Raw genomic sequence first — 26,615 nt, forward strand, 5'->3', positions numbered from 1 at the left:
GGGATCAAGCCAGGTGGACTGTATAACCTTTTCCTATTCAATATTATATTCATATTTCAAGCATGAAACTCCACCTGGAAAAAAAAATACTAAAACTCATCTTGATAGATGTGTACAAGTTTATCCAGGACAAGCTGTAAAAAAGTGAGGGGATGGGGGAAGAAAATTATCAAAATTCCTACTCCTAGCAGTTATCACATGACCTTTGTTGGAACTGCGAGGCTGTCAGATGTCAGGTGAGAGGAGGATTGATTTCCAGTGTGATGCCCCATGTGGTTGAACAGCCCAATGACATTCATTTTCTCAGCTTATACATGAAGAATGGTCACTTGGATGAGGTGCCAGAGGGGTAACTGGCAGCTGTGGAACCTATAACCCAGCAAGAAGTCAATGCTTTTAAGATAGGAGGAGAGGAGAGAATAGGAGGGGAGACGGAATTAGTGGAGAAAGAACAAGAAAGTTACAAAAGTGACCAAAGAAAGAACTTGCATTTACATAGCTCTTTTCACATCCCAAAGCACTTTACAGCCAATGAAGTACTTTTGAAGTGTAGTCACTGTTGTAATGTAGGAAACAGCTAATTTGCACACAGCAATCTCCCAAAGACGAGATAATGACCAAATAATCTGTTTTTTTTTTAAACTGATGTTGGATTGAGGGATAAATATTAGCCGGTACTACCCTGTAAACAATAATGAATTTACAGTTCCTGAGAAAGCAGTAAGTGGTGAGTTGCCAGACCTTACCTCCTCTTTTTGATGAGCGTGATGATTTGGATGATGTAGACCATTGTTTAGTCAGCACTCTTTCCGTTAATGAGCCACTGTAGTCCTTCAGGTTGGCACTACTGGATTCTGTATCGAGGGTAACCATGGAGTTGTTGGTGTCCAGATCTTTCTCACCGGAGGATTGACTCGCACCGACTTGTTCAACTTCATTGTCATTTAACTTGAACTGTGCCATAAACTGGGCCATTTTCTGGGCCAACATTAGCTGCGTTTCCCACTCCAATTGCCGGATATCCTCCATGGTCAGACCATACCATTCGTCTTGCCAGCACCAGGCCTGTCGGTGAGCCCTCAGCATGACTTTCCTTAAGCCTGTAATGCACGTAAACAGTTTTAAATCAATCAGACGCATGAATCTAAATAAGTTTGAACAGACTTGAGCTATAATATTAGAGCATATTTCTGAAATTCCAAAATAACAGAAAGATTGGATTAAACAAACACAAGTTGGTGCAATAAAAAAAATTCCACGGGCTGAAGGCTGTGATCCAAACAGAGCCAGTTTATATAAAACAGACAACTCATTGGTCACAAAAGGTTTTTCACAAACATAGATGGAAGTATGTTATGTTGTGATTATTTCTAGTACTGATGCAAGAGCAATGTTGGAATGTATAGAGAGAGCTCAGAATTTATCTCCTCCTAAACAAGGAAAAAGATGATTCAATTATGGCTCAACAGAAGGTTTCAGCTAACAGTTAGAGAGGTAAGCAGTTGCCTCTGAAGATCCACATGTTTAACTGGTGGAATCCTCATTCGATGAGGTCCATGCTGGGGTCAGCAAGATGGCGGTGATGCACTTGATGGTGATTTGTGCTATGCATCATACCTGTTCTGGTATACATCTAGCAAGGGCTTCAACCCATGCATTTTAATGACTCTCCTTCTTTGAAGGGTGAGGTGAAGGAAGAGAGAGAAGCAGGATCTCCTTGGAGTCGAGATGGTTCCAACATCACATACCAAATGGATATTTGGTCCCAACTCATCCCTCCATGATTGACTCAGCCAGGCTGAGATAACTGAGCCAGATTGCTCTCCAGTACATCAGGATAGTGATGATTGAGCAGCCAGCCTGGTGCATTAATGATACCTGGAGGGGTAGACCCGTCACTGGGGCAGGGATTCTTCCTACATGGCTCAGTATAACCCTCTAAGCCAGTGTCCTAATGGGTAATGTAGTCCTGGCCGGACATGCAGCAGAATGCCTTTCAGTGGTCTTTATAGGTGAAGCTGTGAGGTTACAGCGTATTAAGCTCCAGCATGCTGGGGTCCCTATCGTGCCTCTTGCCCCCTGGGCATGAGCTCCCTCCTCGTCCCACTGGGCCTGAACTCCCTTCTCTTGCCTTCTCCATATGAATCTAGATGCAGCAATGCAACAAAAATTCAAATTAAATATACTGCCTTCCTTTCTCTAATAAAATCACTTTCACAGCAATTGCCTAAAAGAAAATTTCACCACAGAAATGAATTTCAATTTTAAATAAAGCATACATATACAGAAACTCTCTCACATTCTCCCTCTTTCTAATCCCCTTTAATTATCAATGCACCGAAATACATAGAACGATAGGAATTATAGCACTGGGACCGCCATCCGGCCCGTCAGGCCAGTGTTGGCTATTCCACATGTTTTATCCTGACTGCATGGGATTCAATGTGGGAGATGTCAACTTCACAAGGTAACAGAGAAAGACAGAAAACAGTTTTGAATTTAGGTTATGTGGAGTGTGTAAAATTCCATATCAGGCAAACAGAAACCCTACCTGTGTGGATTTCTCTGTAACTTGGTTTGCATGATCATTCTCCACAAGTATCAGACATTTGGCTAACCAAAAGAAAAACCCCACACTCCATTATTGTGTCGTTATATAGATAATGACACAATTCTTCTATTTATTAATAGAAAATAATTCAGCAAATCATATGGTCAGAAAGGGCCAATTAACAGTCTTATGAACAAAATTGTTTTCACTTATCCCACCTATTACCTTACTGATAGCAGAGGGGCAGGTATGTAATTACAGGTCATCAATTATCATCCTGGTACAATTTATGACCCTGGTGAAGTTATAATCAGCATACTATCTAGGTTTCAAAATAACTCGCTCGGCATAACCCAACATCTGGGGAGTAAGGTGCAGTAGAAGTGGAGAAACTAGTCTTGAAACAGTTCCCTTTTCTTTATTCAAGTTCATTCATTATTAATAGAGATTGCCTGTTCACCTGTGAGCTCAATTTAACCAGTTTGTCAGTTTTTGTTTACAATTGGAGTGACTGCACGTATGATAAACATAGCAGATGGTCACAGGATGAATTACACAGATATGTACGGTCTCCAATTACTTTCATACCTCCATGTGGATAACATGTAGATAACATTGTAAAATGCCGTCAATTATCTTTCTCTTACAACTCTTGTGATGAACAATGAAAAGCAAGCAAGACGGGCCCTTTTACTGGACCGTGTGTTTATTCTTCAGTGGATGTCTGGAGCAGGTGAAAGATGAGATATAACAATGCAAGTCTTTCTTCTTTCTTTTCTTTTGATTATGGTGCCAAGTACATTCTGGCTTTTCGGAAAGAATGCTTGAGGTTTAAAATTCATTATGTGGCCAAGTTTGAAAAGTAAATTGTTGAACTCTTCACCCAACTGTTTTCAATTTACATGTTGTGAATTTTTCTTGACCACAACAAATAAAAAGTACGAGCTCAATATGTCAGCCCAGATTATTGCGTTTAAACCTTTAGCCATGTTTAGTTATCTCGGTGAATGTGTGAAATGGCTGCAATCATACAAGCAGTTGGGTAGAATGTTACAAAGCAGCTAAAATGGAGATCGCTGTGCACTCGGGTGATAATTAAAAGGTTTTACTCATCAACTCGGTCCAATCATGTTAAGCATGCTGCTGAACAAAGTAGTCATTAACTACATTATAAGATCATAAAAGCGCTAGGACTGGGAAATGGTCAATTAAAACTGGTTGTTTTGAGTTCTAATGTATTTAAAGTTTACCCCACGAAGCACTGAATCGAGGGAGAGAGCAGGCCCATCCCTTCACTCTGCTCACTGAGTAGAGGTAATATGCTGAGGGAGGAGAGACCAGACCCTTCACCTGGGCACTGCTGTTGATGAGAGTAGCCTTGACGTTCCCTGGCCAGGCATCCACACAGCCTGGCACGGTCAATGACGGGGAGGGGAACTTACAACAGTAACTTTCCTCTGGCTAATGACTCAACGTGATTTGCTAAATTCAGGCATATTTTACCTGGCATTCATGTCATGAAGTATCAGTGAAGGATCTAGCGGTTCCGTTACACAAACATTAAACGATTACAAAAATCTTACATTTTACCACATCTGACTCGTTTGGCAAGAAGCACCTTTCATTATTCTCAGTCTATAACTTCTCGAAACTTTGAACACTGAATATACAGAAGAAACTGGAAAAAAAATACAACTGAAGAGGTGTTTTTCATTTATGTAAACCAATACAAAACAGAACAAAAGCCCTGATCAATTCAAGAAAGTCTCTGGAACACAGTCAACAACAAATGACAACCATTGTTTAACAAACCAGGCCAAAACAAGACCTGTATTTCTCACGCAGGGACCAAATGATAATAACAAATATTGGATCAGAATCTGGATATTCTTTCCAAATAACTTGTCCAAATTGTATTCAGTGTCACAAACATCACCTTACATTACGGAATGCAATGTTAACACATCATCAAATCTTATGGCTGATGCTCTGAGTGAAAAGTACAAAAATGCTTCGGTGCATTAGATTTCACCAGACCTCATGGGCCAAAGAGCCTGGCTCTGTGCCCTAACATTCCAGAGTTATAGAAATGACAGCACTGGAACTGCCATTCAACCCATCAGGCCAGTGTTGGCTCTTCAACACGTTTCACCTGTAACTGCATGGGGGTGTAACGTGTCAACTCCACCAGCTAACAGAAACCATTTTGAAGCTGGTTCCTGTCCGTTAGAATCTCTCATGTAGCTGAAGACACAGTGGGCGAAATGATGATGACTTTTTACCCCTGGGACTTGAGTTCAAGTCTAGACCAGACTGATGGGATAAAAGTCTTGTCCATCTGCTCAAGCAAGGGCCCTGTGTGAAATGAGTTTGGCCAGTTTCAATCTGTATCTAGTGGGCTTGGACTTACAGCACAAAACTAGCCCTCGTTTAGCAATAATTGGCAATATTATTCAGAGAAGTCTAATGATAGATGATGTGGCGAATGGGAAAAAATGCCGCATTAGTGCAGTAGGAGGTGCTCTTCTGAGGTTGGGACTGAGGTATATTACTGCGGCAGAACAGAGTGAGGTTTACGTTAAATCTAGCTGGGTTAAATCTCACCTGGCAGTGCTAGATGCTGACATCAGATACCTGAAATGTAGAGTGTTCCATTCCCCAGTACTGAATATCCCCATCATTAGCACAAAATAAATACAAATCGTATGTATTTATCATCTGAATGAAATCACACTCCTCTGTCTCCTCCTGCGACTTCACAGTGAGCTGGCTGATTTACAGCAAAAACTTTCTCCAAAAATATATAGCTGGTTCGATGAAAACTTAATTATCACAATGAAAAACTGTTAAGCCAATTCTAATAAAAAGCAAAAAAAAAACTGCAACTGCAGGAAATCTGGTACAGAAATAGAAAGTGCTGGAAATAGACAGGTCACACAGCATCTGTGGAGAGAATATACAAGTTAACGTTTCATGCTACAGCATAACTGGGCTCTGACAAAGGGCAGTGGCCCGAAACGTTAGCTCGTCTGTTCCCTCCACAGATGCTAACTGACACACTGCAGCTTTCCAGTACCTTCTGTTTTTGTTAAGCTTACTCTGCTAGCCACCTGTAATAAAATGTGTAAATTTATATTTAACAGTTTTTCCATTGACACGGCTAGCCCAGTGACTGTCTGCCATTTCACCAGCTTGTCTATGACCCATGTAATCTTGCTGAACCACCTGACAGTAATACATCCAGGCTGTCAAAAAACCTCAAATACCGAAAAATAACCATCTTTCAAGATAAGAGGTTTTGAATATATTTGCTGCTCGGTCCATCAAAAACAAAAGACCACAGATTAAATTGTCCCACACATATTACTGTACTTCTGTCTGGGAATAAGTTTAATTTTGTGACATGATTAAATGCTTTTTATCAGCTTTATTGACTTTATACAATCCAGGCCTCAGTTAATTAAACAGATTTTTAGGTTCAACTGCAAACTGCCAAGTTTTTAACCCAGCAAATATCACCAAGCAACAATCAGATCACTCAAATTATCACAAAAGATTTGACTCTCTCACAACAAATGTCAGTCTTGTGATGTAATGTTAGGACACTATATAACAGCAGATTCCACAGTGGATCTGTCCTCATCCTTCAGTTCAAATAAGGCCACATTTCAATCTTCAGTTTTAAAATGTTTTGCTTCGTATCAGCCAAGTGACACAGTTGCTCCTTCTGGTTCAAAATATCTACACTGTACCATCGAAAATAGAACTTCATGGTTAAAGCATTTCACTGGTTAAGTCTCAGTTGGAGTATTGTGTCCAATTCTGGGCACCACAATTTAGGAAGGATGGCAAGGCCTTGAAAAGGGTGTAGAGAAGGCTTACCAGAATGGTACCAGGGTTAAGGGACTAGAGAAGCTGGGATTGTTCTCCTTAGAGCAGAGAAGGTTAAGGGGAGATTTAGTGAATGCATTCAAGATTATGAGGGGGCTCTGATAGAGTAGATAGGGAGAAACTGTTTCCAGAGGCAGGAGGGTCGGTAACCAGAGGACACAGATTTAAGATAATTAGCAAAAAAGCCAGTATGGGGGGGGTGGGAAGATGAGAAGAATTTTTTTTATGCAGATAGTTGTGATGATCTGGATTGCGCTGCTTGAAAGGGTGGTGGAAGCAGATTCAATAGTAACTCTCAAAAGCAAGTGAATGTATACACTTGAAAAGGAAAAAATTGCAAGGCTATGGGGAAAGAGCAGGGGAGTGCGACTAATTGGATAGCTCTTTCAAACAGCCAGCACAGGCTCGATGAGCCGAATGACCTCCTTCTGTGTTGTATGATTCTACGATTATTACTTGTCAATCTCTTGTGGTGTTGTACACAGAGTTAAGAGGAGGCCGGGAGGGATTTTTGCACCAGGGAGGCAGATATAATTTAGTTCCCATTTTAAAGTCAAACATTCTCTATATTTGTATTTAGAATGGAAACTGCCAATGTGAACTTGTCACGCTGTAATTACACCCTTCTGCCAGTGGTGGTACTGCAGTTCCCTCCACTGGGGGAGGGAGGGAAGGTCTAATTCCACGTGACAAGTTTACATAGGTAGTTTCAATTCTAAATGTTGGTCTCCAAATTTATGATGGAAAAGGTTGACTGGAAAGACATGAAGATTTAAGATTTTTAATATATTACTAGTCAATCTCCTTAGCATTGAACACGTTAAGTCAGGGAATATGGTCACTTTCTTGGATGTCTTTGTGTTGCTATTTCTCCTTCTGCTTCTCTTTCTCCCCTTTGCTTCTCTCTCTAACATTTTTTTTGGCTTCTCTCTGTCCTCTTCAGCCTCTCTCTATTTTTCTTTTCTTTCCTTTTGAGTGGGAGGTGATAGATGTTGTAAGTGGTGAATGAAGTCACCATGGACACAGGCTGCAATTGGGGTGCGGTTTCCGTGGAAAGTGGGCACTTAGTAGCTTTCTTCCAATCCCCTCCTACAATCACCTGTGCTTTCCCCACTCCTTCACTCCCATTGCGCGCCCTACCCCTTCATTCCACCCCCTCACCCCATCCCCACCTCTACCCTTTTGCACTACCCACTCAACCCCTGTATTATCCCCTTCTTGCTCCGCTGTCACTCACCGTACCCCTTCATCCTCTCCCCCCGACTTGCTCTCCTCACGGGTGGCTGATGAGTGGCCAGTGGGGAGAGTCCTCACTCTCAACCAATTTCTCTCCTCTCCTCCTCATTCTACACATCCTTTTTATCTGTTTCTCTCAAAGCTGCTTTGTTAACTTTTAAAACTTTTTTTTAAAAAAAGAAATCAAATTAGATTAAGAAACTGTCTGCTTATCTACTTATGTCTCTCTGTCCCTGTAAACTGCTCTCTATCTTCCAACTCCCCTCTTTTGCTCCATCTCTCTCACCTCCCTCTCTCTCAATTGTCTTCTCCCTTCCTATCTGTTTCCCTCAAGGAGGCTCTGATTGCTCACAAAAGTGTTTTAATCAGGTCTGAATAATGAAAGAAGCTGCTGCCTGCCTTTCTCTCTATTGGTGTCTTCCTCTGTCTCTTGTTCTACCTCTGTCTCATAGGTTAGAAATTGGAACCTCTGTAATCCATTAACAAATAACCTTTTCTAACTCAACAAAACCAGGTGGAGATAATTAGTTGGCTTCAAAATTCAACTCTTTAAAGAAAATTTAACACTAGCATGAACAGAGATTCTCTCACACCCCTCGCTCTATCCCCACTCCATCTTTTTCTCTCAGCCCTACTCAAAGTGATAAGTCCACATAAACAAACCATAATAAATGTGGACCCAGGAATTTATAAAGGAAAAAAGATTACACGAAGGTGTGATTAAAACATGACAGCAGGTCGTCAAGTGGTACAGACAGGAAGCACATGCAGTTGAGAGATAAAGATATAACAGGTAAACACAGCTCAGGACAGGGAGTGAAGCCGGGACCTTCCCGGTTTAAGAACATAAGAAACAGGAGCAGGAGTAGGCGATATGGCCTCTCAAGCCTGCTCCGCCATTCAATAAGATCATGGCTAATCTTCGACATCAACTCCACTTACCCGCTTGAACCCCATATCCCTTGATTCCCTTAGAGTTCAAAAATCTATCGATCTCAGTCATGAACATATTCAATGACTGAGCATCTTCAGCTCTCTGGGATAGAGAATTCCAAAGATTCACAACCCTCTGAAATTTTTCCTCACCTCAGTCCTAAATGTTCAACCCTTTTATCCTGAAATTATGACCCCTAGTTCTAGACTCTCCAGCCTGGGGAAACAGCCTCTCAGCATCTACCCTGTTAAGCCCGCTTAGGATCTTATATGTTTCAATGAGATCACCACTCATTTTTCTAAACTCCAGACAGTATAGGCCCATTCTACTCAATCTCTCCTCATCGGACAACCCTCTCATCCCAGGAATCAATCTAGTGAACCTTCGTTGCACTCCCTTTAAGGCAAGCATATCCTTCCTTAGGTAAGGAGACCAAAACTGTACACTTTACTCCAGCTGTGGTCTCACCAAATCCCTGTACAATTGCAGCAAGACTTCCTTACTCTTGTACTCCAACACCCTTGCAATAAAGGCCAACATACCATTTGTCTTCCTAATTGCTTGCTGTACCTGCATGCTAACTTTCTGTGTTTCGTGTACAAGGACACCCAAATCTCTCTGAACACCAATATGTAATAGTTTCTCACCATTTAAAAAATATTCTGCTTTTCTATTCTTCCTACCAAAGTGAATAACCTCACATTTCCCCACATTATACTCCATCTGCCACCTTCTTGCCCACTAGCTTAACCTGCCTATATCCCTTTGCAGACTCTTTGTGTCCTCCTTACAGCTTACTTTCCTACCTAGCTTTGTACCTTCAGCAAACTTAGATGAAAGGACTGAGTGTAATATAGATTGTAAACAGCTGATGCCCAAGCACTGATCCTTGCGGCACCCCATTAGTTATAGCCTGCCAACCTGAAAATGACCAGTTTATTCCTACTCTGTTTTCTGTCCATTAATCCTCAATCCATGCTAATATTTTGCCACCAACCCCACGAGCCTTTATCTTGTGTAACAACCTTTTATTTGGCACCTTATCGAATACCTTTTGAAAATCCAAATATACTATATCCACTGGTTCTCCTTCATCTAGCCTGCTGGTTACATCCTCAAAAAACTCTAATAGATTTGTCAAACACGATTTCCCTTTCATAAAACCATCTTGACTCTGCCTAATCATATTATGACTTTCTAGGCGCCCCATTACCTCGTCCTTAATACCACATCCTGTAGTTCTCTGTTTTCTCCTTTTCTTGGATAGCAGTGTTACATTTGCTACCTTCCAATCCACTGACACTATTCTAGAATCTAGTTCTAGATGCAAAAGGATATAGACAGTTTATATGCCTCAATACACCAGGTGGCACATCCAGCACGAAGCTATCAGAGAAGTTCCATAAATAACACAGTTAATAACAAGGCAGACATATGCCGTAACTCTTACCTTAAAAGAAGAATCACATATGTGCTTTTCTTTGATGAATATGAGCAACACAATGAGCTTTCATTTGTCCTGTCTGTCATTGTTCACGTAACCAATTATTGGAAATGCTACCACACTACTGTTAGAAACATTTTCTTCATCAATCTAAGCAAACCATCCCTGCTCAACAGAAAAACACATCCGCACTTGCACTTTAATTAAAACTGCTTATTAAAGTAAGTACAACTCACTGGTTACTGTCATAAATAACAATCCTGCATCAATACCTTTCAATACCAATGAAATCTGCTGTGTAAATTACTTTTTTTGGATGTAACAAATCAGCCAGAAGGCTTCTCTAACTTTGTTGATATGAAAAAAAAAATCATGCTGGGCATTAGTGGTGATCTCCAAAGTGGGACTGGGGCATTGGCTGTCCTCAACAGCTGGCACTGGGTGACAGAAGTAAAAAAAAAAGTTCCAGATTCCCAGATACTGGACATCGCTCATCTTGATTTGTAGGAAAAAAATTAAACTTAGTAGACAACTTGTCATTATAAAACAGAACTGGGGTAGACGTGGAAACTGCCTCTGTGGCAGATTAAAAACACTGAAGTTGCTCAAAATACAGTTAGGTGCTACAATGGAGAGTAATGTACATGGGGGAAAGCTTTGTGGGGCCAAAGTCTTTTCTCGTCCCAGACACCATAGTTGAAGCAGACATGGTTAGGTGTCCAGTCCAGTGATGGTGCAAGCAACCAATCACTGACAGTCCTGGAGGGAGGGGGAGGTGCATGTTCCTCAATTGTCCAGTGAAGTTGGGGAGGTGTTGGTGTCCCATGGAATTCTGTTCCCTGTGGCAGCTCATGTGCTGGGTTAGGGTGGAGAAGTTATTCATCTGATTGCGACCAAGCTACTTTGGGATGAAGAATGCATCAGGTTCTGCTGGAGGTTTACTGGTGATAATATGGCATTAATTTAAACTTATAATTTCATAAATAACTGAAGTCAAAGGCCAAATAAACCTGCAGCTCCTGATCAGTTCCAAGAATCAGAAACTTCACCCAGGCTGTGACGTTAAGGCCCAGATCAGTAGAACGTATCCCAAGTCTAAATGCTTTCACAACACTGCATGGGAATCGCACTCAATTGCTCAAACTAATTTGTTTTTGAGTCCGCTGGTTTAGATTCATTTAGTGAGCTAATGTTTGCATGAAAATTTCCAAACAGGACAGAACAAAAAGCAGGAGGTGATTTACAAACCAATTTCGAAGTAACCAGCTGTGTTCATTTCAGAGAGTGAGACACAGAGGCTATTTATATGCAATCTATGGTTTTGCTGCTAAATTGTATACTCCCGTGGGTAGCACACTAAGGTAATATGTCATATAAAACATTACAAAGCAAATTTTAAACTCGAGGCTTCTCTAGTCAATAGTCTATGTTGGTCTGATAAATTCTTCATAGGTGGTTTTTACTGATTACTTACCAAGTTGGTAACCAGTGCAAATAAAGCTAATTTCATCACAATTCATATTCAGTCCCACTCAAGTGGTACATCATTCAGTGCCCGAGAGTGTGGACAAGCAGAGCTCATTGAGACCAGGAACATGTAGAGTAAAGAATCACAAGCCTGAAAATGTCCCACCACTCATATTAAGAAGACTGGAAAACACTATAGATACTGAATTAATTATATTTTACGTTTTTAATGATAGTGTGGAAAAACACATCGCTATCTATTCTTGATAAGTGTGCAAATTGCAACTGACACACACTCACCTACATCATGAATGAATCGCTCTATTTTGGACTGCATTCCCCAGTATCGAAACTCTACTTTGCAGAGTTTGTACGCACACATGATTGGCATTTTTCCAGGCCTATTCTTGCACTCCTCTATCCAGTCATCAGACAGGGGTCCCCTTCCTGTCTTGATAGACTTGTACTGTTTAGGATCCTCTTCTGTTTTGTATTCATTGGGAGGAATGGGGTCTTTGACAATATCAATGGGATCTGGTACAGAGAGACACAAAGTAAGTACTTATCAGGTGACATACTTATTTCTAATGCTGCACAAAAGTCAGTTATAATGCAGCACATCTTAAGTGGCAAATTAATTCCAGTCAACACAATATTGATTATCATGTACAATGAAATTCAACACTTATCATGCCACCTGGCCTGATTTGTTTATCAGCTGCAAGGTATTAGCCAACAGCAAAAGGCAGAAGTTTAACCATTCTAGAGTGCATCTGCAATTTCATCCTTTTTTCACAATACATTTCAAATGCCACACATCTAACTAACTGAATAAAGAAGGTTTCAATCTGAATATCGCTATGATTTTATCAGACGTAAACAGGAAATTTCCCGAACAATGATGTACATCGTAAATCGGAATGGGTTTATCCAATAAACGTCACAACAAACAGAAGATTAAAAGTCCTGCATTGTGCCATTAACAACAAACACATTGAATTTTTGATAAGACTGTTGGTTTATAATATTTGTGAATGGTTAAATGAAATGCAACACAAATCACAGAATAGGACAATGTTATCACAACAATTCACTTACACACGAAATAATCTTAAAAACATATGCTGTAATTACTGCAAAAGTGACACCAGTCTACAAAAGGTCCATGTTGGATTTTACTGGTATATTCAAACAGGCACAATACGGAACACATGCACAGATTTGTGTACAATTATGTATATACAAAACTTTGCCCTGGTTATGTACCTGCACCCAAAGCTGTAGATGTTGATCATATTTGGATTTGTTGACTGCAATGTAATGGGTATTTTGCACAAAACTGAAGCTCCCTGACCTTCAGTTCTTGTGGTTTTTGGGTGTACCGCATTTTATGCGAAATGAAGCCAATATTTAGTTTTAATATTAAAAGGACACTGAAGAAGTGAATGAGTCTTGTGTTAGCTCCAACATAATGAGAGCGTTCATCTTGCATGTACGGTGTTAACCTTGGCCCTTCTGAATATTGATCCCTCATGCTTGACACAGCAAAAGCTGGGAGTAGCATTTAAAACAGACAGTATTGCCAATAATCAATGTCATTCCATTAATAATGCCAATTATTGTTCAGGCTGAATGGCTAAATGGGAATGAGGTAATAAAAACGGTGAATGTGGCCTATAACTGAGAATATGCTAATTTGCTAGATTGTTTTTACAGTGATCCCTTAATATAATGCTTTGTTACAGTTCAATTTACTTATAATGTGAAGTGATGCGAAGTGCCCTCAGAAAAAAAATCTTCATAATACATAATTTCATATATATCTAAGGGGATGCAAAATGAAATATCACTATCTACAGGTTTCGGAGTTTGAGCAGCGGCTGGTGTCACTGCAGTGCATCCGCGAGGCTGAGAGCTACGTGGTTAGCACGTTTCAGGAGGTGGTCACCCCACAGTGTAAGAGTGTGCAGAGAGGGAATGGGTGACCGCCAGACAGACAAGGAGGACCAGGCAGGTAGTGCAGGAGTCCCGAGTGCATCTCGCTCTCCAACCAGTATTTTACTGGTGAGGGCGATGGTTCCTCTGGGAGTACAGCGAGAGCCAAGTCCATGGCACCATGGGTGGCTCAGCTGTATAGCGGGGAAGGAAGGAGGTCAGGAAAGCAATAGTAATAGGGGATTCAATAGTTAGGGGAACAGACAGGTGTTTCTGCTGCCGCAGACATGATTCCAGGATGGTATGTCGCCTCCCTTGTGCCAGGGTCAAGGATGTCACTGAGCGGCTGCAGAACATTCTGAGGGGGGGGGGAGGGTGAACAGCCAGAGGTCGTGGTCCATATTGGTACCAATGACATAGGTAGAGAGGGATGAGGTCCTGCAGGCAGATTTTAGGGATTTAGGAAAGAGATTTAATAAGCAGGACCTCAAAGGTAGTAATCTCTGGACCACTCCCGGTGCCATGTGCTCGTGAGTACAGAAATAGGAGGGTAGTGCAGATGAATGCGTGGCTGGAGAGATGGTGCAGGAGGGAGGGCTTTAGATTCCTGAGGCATTGGGATTGGTTCTGGGGGAGGTGGGACCTGCACAAGCCGGACAGGTTGCACCTCAACAGGGCCGGAACCAATATCATCACGGGGAGGTTTGCTGGTGCTGTTGGGGAGGGTTTAAACTAGCTTGACAGGGGGATGGGAACCTGAGCGTAGATTCAGAAGGGAGAGCAGCAGAGCTGCAAATGGAAGGCAGAAAATTAATAAGCCAGATTCAAAGGCAGAGGAAACAAAGGCTAGAAAATAGACAACAAAGGAGTTTGGCAGTGCTTGATGGTGTATACCTCAATGCAAGGAGTCTAGTGAATAAGGCAGATGAGCTGAGGGCACAGATAGACACATGGAAGTTGATAACAGGGCTATTACTGAAACATGGCTTAAAGAAGGGCAGGAATGGCAGCTCAACATTCCTGGTTACAGGATTGTCAGGCGAGATAGAGAGAGGGATAAAAAAGGAGGAGTTGCAATTTTGGTTAAAGAAACAATTACAGCTGTGAGGAGGGATGATATGTTAGAAGGATCATCAAATGAGGCCATTTAGGTTGAACTGAAGAACAAAAAAGGGGCAGTCACACTGTTGGGAGCGTACGATAGACTCCCAAACAGTCAGTGGAAGATAAAGAGCAAATAAGTAAGCAAATTTCTAAGAAGTACAAAAATAATAGGAGAGTAATAGTAGGGGATTTCAACTACTCTAAAATTAACTGGGATACAATCGGTGTAAAAGGTATAGAGGGCGCAGAATTCTTAAAATGCATTCAGGAGAACTTTTTCAGCCAGTATGTAGCAAGTCCAACAAGAGAGGGGGCAGTTCTGGATTTAGTTTTAAGGAATGAAGCTGGGCAGGTGGAAAGGGTATCAGTGGAAGAGTACTTTGGTGGTAGTGATCATATGATTCAGTTTGATTTAGCATAGTTATGGAAAAGGACAAAGATAGAACAGGAGTAAAAGTTCTCAACTGGGAAAAAGCCAATTTTACTAAGCTGAGATATGACTTAGCAAAAGTGGACTGGAAACAGCCACTTGAAGGTAAATCAATCAGTGTCAGAGCAGTGGGAGGCATTCAAGGAGGAGATATGAGGTTTCAGAGCAAATATGTTCCCACAAAGAAAAAGGGTGGGACTGCCAAATCTAGAGCCCCCTGGATTTCAAGGGGCATACAGGGTAAGATAAGGCAAAAAAGTTTATGTCAAATATCGAGAGCTCAATACTGTAGAAAGCCTAGAGGAGTATAGAAAGTGCAGGGGTGAAATTAAAAAGGAAACTAGGAAAGCAAAGAGAGGGCATGAAAAAATATTGGCAAGTAAAATCAAGGCAAACCCAAAAATGTTTTATAAATAAATAAAGAGCAAGGGGATAACTAAGGAAAGGGTAGGGCCTATTAGAGACCAAAAAAGTAACTTGTGTGTGGAGGCGGAAGACGTGGGTATGTTTCTTAATGAATACTTTGCTTCTGTCTTCACAAAAGAGGGGATGATGCAGACATTGTAGTTAAGGGGGAGGAGTGTGAAATATTGGATGGGATAAACATAGTGAGAGAGGAAGTATTAAAGGGTTTAGCATCTTTGAAAGTAGATAAATTGCCAGGCCCGGATGAAATGTATCCCAGGCTGTTAAGAGAAGCCAGGGAAAGGAATACACAATAAATGGTAGGATACTGAGAAGTGTAGAGGAACAGAGGGACCTTGGAGTGCAAGCCCACAGATCCCTGAATGGACAGGTAGATAACGTGGCTAAGGCAGTATATGGAATACTTCCCTTTATTAGCCAAGGTACAGAATATAAGAGCAGGAAGGTTGATGCTAGAACTGTATAAAACACTAGTTAGGCCACAGCTTGAGTACTGTGTACAGTTCTGGTCACCACATTACAGGAAAGATGTGATTGCACTAGAGAGGGTACAGAAGAGATTTACAAGGATGTTGCCAGGACTGGAGAATTTTAGCTATGAGGAAAGGTTGGATAGGCTGGGGTTGTTTGCTTTGGAACAGAGGAGGCTGAGGGGAGATTTCACTGAGATGCATAAAATGATATGGAGCCTAGATAGAGTGGATAGAGAGGGCCTATTTCCCTTAGCAGAGAGGTCAATAACCCGGGGGCATAGATTTAAAGTAATTGGTAGAAGGATTAGAGGGGAGTTGAGGAGAAATTTTTTCATGCAGAGGGTGGTGGGGGCTGGAACTCACTGCCTGAAAGGGTGGTAGAGGCAGAAACCCTCATTGCATTTAAAAAGTACTTGGATATGCAGTTAAAGTGCCGTAACCTACAAGGCTACGGACCAAGAGCTGGAAAGTGGGATTAGGCTGGATAGCTCTTTTTCGGCCGGCACTGACATGATGGGCTGAACGGCCTCCTTCTGTGCTCTAAATTTCTATGATTCTAAATAACTTTTTTAGTTCAATAAAACTCTTAAGCAACATTGCAAATTCTCCAGTTGAAAGCATAAAGGCCCCTTCGGATTAGACACACTGGGCTGTAAATGTCTTCATAACTAACGTGACTCACAGGATGCACACACAGCAGGGAATAACGTGTAAGTAATGTCTCCTGTCTTCCTCATTCAAACTGCCGTGTGCTACCACAGTGTGGCCCGACCAGCAAACTGTGACCAGTGGAACTGAGCAGCCAGTTCTAGCCCATAACCATCAACCCAAGAGACTAGCATTGGGCTACCTAGCACTGTACCGCTTAATATATAGATCTGCATACCTACAATGCATTTAATAGAAATAATACACTGACTGTGGTGAACTTTACTTGGCATCTTGTTATAATTAGATTCCCCTCCATAACCAAAGCTTAGACGAATCTACATTAGAAGATAGAAAGCAAATACTGTACCGAGCATCCTCTGTCTTTTTTCAGCAGTTGAGAGATTAAATACATTGGCCTGATCTCCTGAATCAGGTTTATAATACGTTTCGATATCGATGGAGAATTTCTCCACAAAGGGACAGGTATACCTGCAACAAAAAGTGCAAAGATGCACAATCAGTTTTGCAAAAAGAAAGAAAACTAACTGCTTGACCTTTCAATCTTTGACAAACAGCTTAAATGCCATTCCTTTAAAAGCAGGACTTCACTGGAGAAGCTAGAGGGCAGGATTCACCATATAGCAAACTCCAAATCTTGGTCACTTTAAGAAGATCCAAAGGTTTATTACATTATCATTTCCAGCATGACAGCAAGTAAGTTAAACCTAGAACTAGTACAGCTAAATAAGCAACAGCCAGACTTTTACCAATCCCTGGCCACAAGAACGACATGTGATTACTGGGCTAATCGACAACTGAAGATTATGTAAACCCGTGAGACTTATTCTGCACGCAGCCTGATCCACATCATACACAAATGCGTGGCATCATCTTGATTTGAGTCCACAATGACCGTATTGGCCACATAAGATTCACTGATGGTGTTCTACTCCTTAATTTTGTATCAAAAATACAATGGGATCCGAATTACTTGATATTAGGCAAAAAAAGGCTGAGGTCCATCAATGCTCACCCTACCTATTAGATAGTGCAAACTTGTGCACCCTCCCCAACTGCTAGTAATGCTAAATTCCCCCTTCCCCATTCCTGATATCTTCCAATGTCCTTAAGAACATAGGATTGTTCCTTTAAAATCAGGTTTACACTGGAGAAGCAAGAGGGCAGGATTCACCACATGGAGTTGAGGTGGAAGATCAGCCATAATCTTACTGAATGACGGAGCAGGCTCAAGGGGCCATATGGCCTTCTCCTGCTCCTAGTTCTAATAGCAAATGCTAAATCTCGACCGCTTTGAACAGATCTAGAAGTTTGAAAAGACCACAGTTCTTCACTACATCTGACTGGACCACATCAAGCTATCAGGCCTCATTCTCCACCCTCCATAAACTTCAGCTCATCCAAAACTCTGCTGCCCGTACCCTTTCTCGCACCAAGTCTGACACACCAATCACCCCTGTCCTTGTTGACCTATGTTGGCTCTCAGTCCCCCAGTGCTTCAAATTTAAAATTCTCATCCTCATGCTTAAATCTCTTCACGGTCTTGCCCCTCCCTATCTTCGTAACTTCTCCAGTCGTACAACTCTCCCCTACCCTCCTGAACACTTCATTCCACTGACTGTGGCCGTGCCATCTGTCATCCAAGCCTCAACACTTCAGAATTCCCTCCCTTAACCCCTCCACCTCTCTCTCCTCCTTTTACACCCTCTTTGACCATGCTTTTGGTCACTCCTTCTAACACCTCCTCCTTTGTCTCAGCATCCATTTTCGTCTTATTACGCCTCTGTGTAGCGCCTTGGGATGTTTTTCTATGTTAAAGGTATTATATAAATGCAAGTACAAGAGTAAAGATGTAATGATAAATTTGTACAACACACTGGTTAGGCCACAGTTAGAGCATTGTTTACAATTTTGAGTGCCCCATTATAGAAAGGACATTAAAGCTACCGAGTCCACAGAATGAATTCACCAAGGTGATGGCTGGGATGGAAAATTATAGTTATGAGGAGAGGCTTGATTTAATAAGAGTTTTTTTTTTAATTATGAAGAGTTTTGATGGGGTGAATAAGGAAAGACTCTTTCCTCTGGTTGGGGAGATAGTGACGAGGGATATCAAATTTATAACCGTCAGAGAGGGGCTAGGAGAAATTTCTTTACACTGCAGATCGTTGGAGCATGGAATACTTTGTCATAAGGAAAGCTGGGGCAGAGATCATTGCAACTTTTACAGGAAAAAAGGATAAATATTTGAAGCAGAAGATACAGGGCAATGGGGAGAGGGCAAGGCACTGGGATTCGTTTTTGGATTGCTCCACCAAAGAGTAAGCAAAGACACAATGGGCCGAATGGCCGCCTTATGTGTTGTAAACTTTTTTTTGGTTAAATGCCTAGGTTGTCCAGTGGAAAATGCTCTTAACTGGAACATTAAGATGAGACTTTGAGTCTTTTTTTTATATAAAAGATGCAAATCTTTTGCTTACAATGCATGTAGTCTGCGAGTTATAAATCCAGCCCGAACTTTCATTACATGGCAATATCAATGGTAATATACAGTAAATTTCGACCTTGCCAGAGGGAGAAATATGACAGCATAATATTGTAGCAAGTGCAACTAATGTTATTTGGATAAATATCTTTTTTGGATAAGGTTATGACTACAGGCATCAAATTATTTTTGTCATCTGAGGATAGAAGGTTACAATGGAAATTGATGTAAGAGAGTACCATCAGCTTCACTTTGAACAAGAGATAAACCATACGACAATGATCAATATTATGAATCATGATGCCGATTAAGTATCAATAATAAAATAATGTAGTTTATTTATTGCCCTCAGTGTTGCTTACAATCTGCATCTCAGAATGGAACATCTGTATTACAACCCATTACAATAGAATCACACAGTTGCCCATATCTGGATAATTAACCAATTAGAGTAATAAGGCAAGGCAGGGAGGTTTGCTGCATCATGCTGAGAACTTGTGCACTTCCTCATGCAAAAGTACAACCAACAGTGGGTGTTATTCTGTTGGCAGGAAATCAGCAGCTGGCTTTAAAATATGATGTGGTGCAAATTCAGGAAACCCAGGTAGGGCTGATCTTTTAACAGCCATCCATGCCCAAAAGATACTTTAAAGTATTGTACGTTGTTCCGATAATTTATGCTAACATTTCTACTTATAATAGACATTACAAAAAGCATTACAGAGCAGTCAATTTGATCTCTATCTGTTTTTTTCAAAATAAAGCCGTTGCAAGAGTGGCTCGGTAGCATCACTACTGACCAAGCTGGCCGAGTCCTAATGGACACAGCTGCTAGACTGGGCCTGCGGCAGGTGGTGAGCAAACCAACACGAGGGAAAAACTTACTTGACCTCGTCCTCACCAATCTACCTGTCGCAAATGCATCTGTCCATGACAGTATTGGTAGGAGTGACCACCGCACAGTCCTCGTGGAGATGAAGTCCCGTCTTCGCACTGAGGACACCATCCAACGTGTTGTGTGGCACTACCACCATGCTAAATGGGATAGATTCAGAACAGATCTAGCAGCACAAAACTGGGCATCCATGAGGCGCTGTGGGCCATCAGCAGCAGCAGAATTGTATTCCAGCACAATCTGTAACCTCACGGCCTGGCATATTCCTCCCTCTACCATTACCAACAAGCCAGGGGATCAACCCTGGTTCAATGAGGAATGTAGAAGAGCGTGCCAGGAGCAGCACCAGGCGTACCTAAAAATGAGGTGCCAACCTGGTGAAGCTACAACTCAGGACTACATGCATGCTAAACAGCGGAAGCAACATGCTATAGACAAGGCTAAGCGATTCCACAACCAACGGATCAGATCAAAGCTCTGCAGCCCTGCCACATCCAGTCGTGAATGGTGGTGGACAATTAAACAACTAACGGGAGGAGAAGGCTCTGCAAACATCCCCATCCTCAACGATGGCGGAGTCCAGCACGTGAGTGCAAAAGACAAGGCTGAAGCGTTTGCAACCATTTTCAGCCAGAAGTGCCGAGTGGATGATCCATCTCGGCCTCCTCCAGATATCCCCACCATCACAGAAGCCAGTCTTCAGCCAATTCGATTCACTCCACGTGATATCAAGAACTCCAGAACTAGCTGCGCCTCGAGCCAAGCTGTTCCAGTACAGCTACAACACTGGCATCTACCCGACAATGTGGAAAATTGCCCAGGTATGTCCTGTCCACAAAAAGCAGGACAAATCCAATCCGGCCAATTACCGCCCCATCAGTCTACTCTCAATCATCAGCAAAGTGATGGAAGGTGTCGTCGACAGTGCTATCAAGCGGCACTTACTCACCGATGCTCAGTTTGGGTTCCACCAGGACCACTCGGCTCCAGACCTCATTACAGCCTTGGTCCAAACATGGACAAAAGAGCTGAATTCCAGAGGTGAGGTGAGAGACATCAAGGCAGCATTTGACCGAGTGTGGCACCAAGGAGCCCTAGTAAAATTGAAGTCAATGGGAATCAGAGGGAAAACTCTCCAGTGGCTGGAGTCATACCTAGCACAAAGGAAGATGGTAGTGGTTGTTGGAGGCCAATCATCTCAGCCCTAGGACATTGCCACAGGAGTTCCTCAAGGCAGTGTCCTAGGCCCAACTATCTTCAGCTGCTTCATCAATGACCTTCCCTCCATCATAAGGTCAGAAAAGGGGATGTTCGCTGATGATTGCACAGTGTTCAGTTCCATTCGCAACCCCTCAGATAATGAAGCAGTCCGAGCCCGCATGCAGCAAGACCTGGACAACATCCAGGCTTGGGCTGATAAGTGGCAAGTAACATTCGCACCAGACAAGTGCCAGGCAATGGCCATCTCCAACAAGAGAGAGTCTAACCACCTCCCCTTGACATTCAACAGCATTACCATCGCCAAATCCCCCACCATCAACATCCTGGGCATCACCATTGACCAGAAACTTAACTGGACCAGCCATATAAATACCGTGGCTACAAGAGCAGGTCAGAGGCTGGGTATTCTGTGGCGAGTGACTCACCTCCTGACTCCCCAAAGCCTTTCCACCATCTACAAGGCACAAGTCAGGACTGTGATGGAATACTCTCCACTTGCCTGGATGAGTGCAGCTCCAACAACACTCAAGAAGCTCGACACCATCCAGGACAAAGCAGCCCACTTGATTGGCACCCCATCCACTACCTTAAACATTCACTCCCTTCACCACCGACGCACAGTGGCTGCAGTGTGTACCATCCACAGGATGCACTGCAGCAACTCACCAAGGCTTCTTCGACAGCACCTCCCAAATCCGCGACCTCTACCACCTAGAAGGACAAGAGCAGCAGGCACATGGGAACAACACTACCTGCACATTCCCCTCCAAGTCACACACCATCCCGACTTGGAAATATATCGCCGTTCCTTCATCGTCGCTGGGTCAAAATCCTGGAACTCCCTTCCTAACAGCACTGTGGGAGAACCTTCAGCACCCGCCTGCAGCGGTTCAAGAAGGCGGCTCACCACCACCTTCTCAAGGGCAATTAGGGATGGGCAATAAATGCTGGCCTTGCCAGCGACGCCCACATCCCATGAACGAATAAAAAAAAAATGTACATGCACAAAAAGAATTCAAACATTTTCATTTGAAGACTGTGTCCTTCTCATTACCTACTTCAAACCAATCCCACTATTACAACTCCAACTCATCTCCACCCCACTATTACAATCCTAAAACCCATCCCTGCCCCAATATTGCAAACCTAAAATCCATCCCCACTATTACAATCCTAAAACCCATCCCCAGTATTACAATCCTAAAACCCATCCCCACTATTGCAATTTTAAAACCCATCCCCGCTACTACAATCCTAAAATCCATCCCCACTACTACAATCCTAAAACCCATCCCCACTACTACAATCCTAAAACCCATCCTCACTATTACAATCCTAAAACCCCACTATTGCAACTTCTAAAACCAATCCCCACTATTGCAACTCCTCCAACCCATCCCCACTTTAACAACACTTCCAATCCATCTCCGCCCACAACAACTTGTATTTATATAGCACCTTTAACTGAGTAAAATGCCCCAAGGCGCTTCACAAGAGTGTTATCAAACAATATTTGACACCGAGCCACATAAAGAGATATTAGGACAGGTGACCAAATGTTTGATCAAAGAGGCAGGTCTTAAAGGAGGACAGGGACATAGAGAGGAGGAGAGAATTCCAGAGCTTAGGGTCTAGACAGCTGAAGGCACGCCCACCAATGGTGGATTGAAATCGGGGATGTGCAAGAGGCCAGAATTGGACTATTACAACTTCTCCAACCCATCCCTGCTCCACTTTTACAACCCTCAAGTCACAGCACAAAATATCACATTCGGCTATTTTTCAGTTAAGCATCAAGTTTACATTAGAGGGTCAATCTTATGCATTCACACTCCCAGCGGGAAGCCTTGCCTGGAGGCAGCACCACCTCAGAAATGCAAAGGAGCTCTATGCTGGAGCTGAGTGACTGGAACACGCCAGGCTTCCTCCAGATAGACCAGCAAGGTAATTTTGCTTCTGATGGCCTTTACAGATCTTTCACAACTACTGCAGGTTGTACTGGTACTGGTGAAATTGCCACTGATTGTTTGCGAGGTGATTTAACACTAATGCTGCAAATTCAGCTCTGCACCGATGCTATACTTGTCCAGGGTTTCCCACTGTGCAAAAAAGCCCCACCATAGTCTAAGTCTGGAGGCGGCAGTCTCGAACCTGCCAGGTCTAAATTTAAATGTTGAGAGAGCAGAGATTCTCTCTCATCACTCCCAAACATTTCAATCTCTTAGCTGTGGGGAGACCGCTGTGCCTCTTTGTGTATTGAGGCAGGCACAGAGCTCCCTCCTCAACAGTACAATTGAAGTGTCAGCAGGAGTAGCCAAGCAATGTAAGCAGAGTCCTGCCTGACTTGGATGGATCCTGAACTTCAGCTCTCAGTCTCAGACTGATAGCTACAGTATAAATGCACCTTTAATAGCCCTGGAAAGAGTCGGGAGATGTTTCTGAAACTATTTGGTGATTACATAGTTAGCTGATCTTCACATCTGCAGAGATCTGCTCCCAGGGCCAAAAAATAGCAACAGCAACAGAAACAGAAATCAATGGCAAGGCAGAGAGAGCATTACTGCCACTTCCTACACACAATGTGATGGACTGGGGTGAACAAATGTAAGGAATCTTACAACACCAGGTTATAGTCCAACAGTTTTATTTGAAAATCATAAGCTTTCGGAGGCTTTCTCCTTCGTCAGGTGAGTGTACTGACGAAGGAGAAAGCCTCCGAAAGCTTGTGATTTTCAAATAAAACTGTTGGACTATAACCTGATGTTGTAAGATTCCTTACACTTCCTACACACCTCAGGGCTGACAATGATAAGTGAACAACTATTCTCTGGTTCATCCACGTCATCAAAATCCATCACTTCATAATTGCCACTTTCACCGAGTGCCATGCAACAAAAGAATCGCTCGGGCATCATATTGGTGCATTTATTTCCACATTACAAGTATTGGCGATGGAAAGATCAAAAGTAATGTGCACAGATGGTGCTCAGTCCATCATCAGGATGTATTATGAAAGGATTTCAGACAAGCTTCTTTCTTGCTGAGTCATAACATCTAGGAAGAGCCAGCATTTCCTCAGTAGTAAAATGCAATGATTGGTTCTCCACTGGTAATGGTAGCAGGGCTTAGAGTGGAACTAATCATGGAGAGGGGCGGCCGTTGTATTCCTGGTGATGAAGTGATGAGCAATGGTTAAAAAGGGGCCAGAACGCAAGGGCTACATCTGAGACATGAAACTGTCTTTTCTCTTTATCGATGGACCAGCTGTGTATTTCCAGCATTTTCAGTTTTTATTTCAGATTTTCAGCATTTGCAATCTTTTCAAATATGTTATGGTGTCAGTGGCAACTAATTTGACAACACAATAAAGTAAACGTGGCAGTGCTTCTGGCTCCAAAGGGTCTCAAATCCACCAAAAGACCTTGGGTGCCCGCAGAGTCAGGTATTCATGCCAAAATTATCACAGTCACTGCTGTGGTCAGCTACTGTTCCCATCACCAGTGACTGAAGTGGGGTTTATTAAGTTGGGTGCTCAATCACCTCACTGTAACTGATGGGACCTGCCCATAGGAAGAGGAGTAGGCCATTCAGTCCCTTGAGCCTGTTCCGCCATTCAATTAGAGATCATGGTTGATCTTAACTCCATAACCCTTCACATCCTTGCCTATGAAAAATCTATCAATCTCGGTTTTGACATTTTCATTTGACCCCCAGCCTCAACAGCTTTTTTGGGGGGAGGGGTCCCAGATTTCCACTGCCCTTTGTGTGAAGAAGTGCTTCCTGACATCACCCTTGAACTGTCAAGCTCTAATATTAAGATTGTGCCCCCTTGTTCTGGATTCCCCCACCAGAGGAAATAGTTTCTCTGTATCGACCCTATCAAATTCCTTTACTATTTAAGACCTCTATTAGATCACCCCACAATCTATTAAACTCAAGGGAATACAAACCAAGTTTATGCAACCTATCTCAGACCACAAAAAGCCAACTTGAAACAGTAGAAATTTATTCTAGAAAAATCATATTTATTTTTCTTAAATGGTTCTTTCATTTGATCCTGCAGAAGTCCACTGATGAACTTAGGGTTGATTTACACACCAACATTAGTGTTCCAGCAAAGTGGCTTCCCCTTTACTGTGAGACTAAAGTAGCTGTTTAAGGAGGAATCATCCAATAATCGCACTCCCAGCAGCAAGGGGCTTCACACCACAGCCTGACCCAGTCCCTGCAGCTTGGGTTCAGGAATGCAGTCTAGTAAAGGCCCATCCCTAAAACAGCGTGATGGCAGCGACTTCAGAACATCAAAAGCCAGAACATCACTGATTTTAAAATCAGGAAGCAAGATTTGTGTTGGAAGAAGTGGTCTAAATTGATTTCATTCAATGTTCAGTAATAAAACCTGTGATTTTTTTTTATATACAAGGTTTATCAATGATATATTTGGACACAAATATTTATGAACATGTACCTTGTCCTTGTGTAGGGATAGGCATTCCACGACTCCTCTTCTACACGCAGTGCAGCTTTTGGTAAAATAGATCTGAACCAGCTGGGGATGTGCATACCAATATGGTATACTTTATGGGTATACTGGCCAGAGCCACCCGGACCATCATTATAGGGCCTGTTCTCAAGGATTTCCACTCCGCTCCCTTCTCCACAAGTCTCTTCTCTGCTCTTTTTCTGTAAGACATAAAAAAAGTAAGAACTCGCCTGTAGTATCTTCCCACATAAACACAATGGCTGAAAACAGAACACTTCTCAGCAATTTAGCTAATGGCCTGCCATTGTCAATGCTGTTTGAAATAGTAATGGAAAAGTAGCTGTAAAAGCTGACAAACCTCTTTAAATCCAATTATTATGTGGCATATTATTTCAGATAATATTCCTTTTACAAAAACTTAAGCAGCACACAGTAAAGCAACATGTTACATATCCATCTTTCAGATGAGACATTAAACCGAGGCCCTGTCTGCCCTCTCAGGTGAATGTAAAAGATCCCATGGCACTTTTCGAAGAAGAGCAGGGGAGTTCTCCCCGGTATCCTGGCCAATATTTATCCCTCAACCAACATTACTTTCAAACAGATTATCTGGTCATTAATGTCATTGCTGTTTTTGGACCTTCAGGTAGCAAAATTGATTGCTGTGTTTCCTACATCACAACAGCGACTACACTTCAAAAGAACCTCATTAGCTGTGAAGCATTTTGGGACGTCCTGAAGCTGTGAAAGGTGCTGTATAAATGCAAATTCTTTCTTTCTATAGACCAATCTATAAAGTCACTATCAATGCTGCACTGTAAATCTTGCAAACAGCTAATACAATTTCAGCATTTAATACATTTCCTGAGCTTTACATCATCTTGAAGACAGAGTTCAACATCTCAGTGTAAGATATATTACATGATCTTTGAGACTCTGGGTAGAAAAACATATTCGGCTATTCTATTTTC

The 26,615-nt window shown here is 42.3% G+C and overlaps 1 protein-coding gene across 4 annotated transcripts in view; it reads right to left on the reverse strand.

Moving 5' to 3' along the window:
• Positions 1 to 26,615, reverse strand: part of LOC137342290 (membrane-associated phosphatidylinositol transfer protein 2) — a 354,330-nt gene that overhangs the window by 77,265 nt on the left and 250,450 nt on the right. For all 4 annotated transcript variants that reach the window (XM_068006206.1, XM_068006204.1, XM_068006207.1 and 1 more), the window contains 4 exons: positions 25,630 to 25,844; positions 16,910 to 17,031; positions 11,824 to 12,057; positions 747 to 1,100 (listed from right to left, as the gene is read on the reverse strand). In XM_068006206.1, the coding sequence (XP_067862307.1) occupies positions 747 to 1,100; positions 11,824 to 12,057; positions 16,910 to 17,031; positions 25,630 to 25,844 (925 nt within the window). The remainder of the gene's footprint in view (positions 1 to 746; positions 1,101 to 11,823; positions 12,058 to 16,909; positions 17,032 to 25,629; positions 25,845 to 26,615) is intronic.

Source organism: Heptranchias perlo, chromosome 25, assembly GCF_035084215.1.
Source record: "Heptranchias perlo isolate sHepPer1 chromosome 25, sHepPer1.hap1, whole genome shotgun sequence".
Classification (NCBI taxonomy): Eukaryota; Metazoa; Chordata; class Chondrichthyes; order Hexanchiformes; family Hexanchidae; genus Heptranchias; species Heptranchias perlo.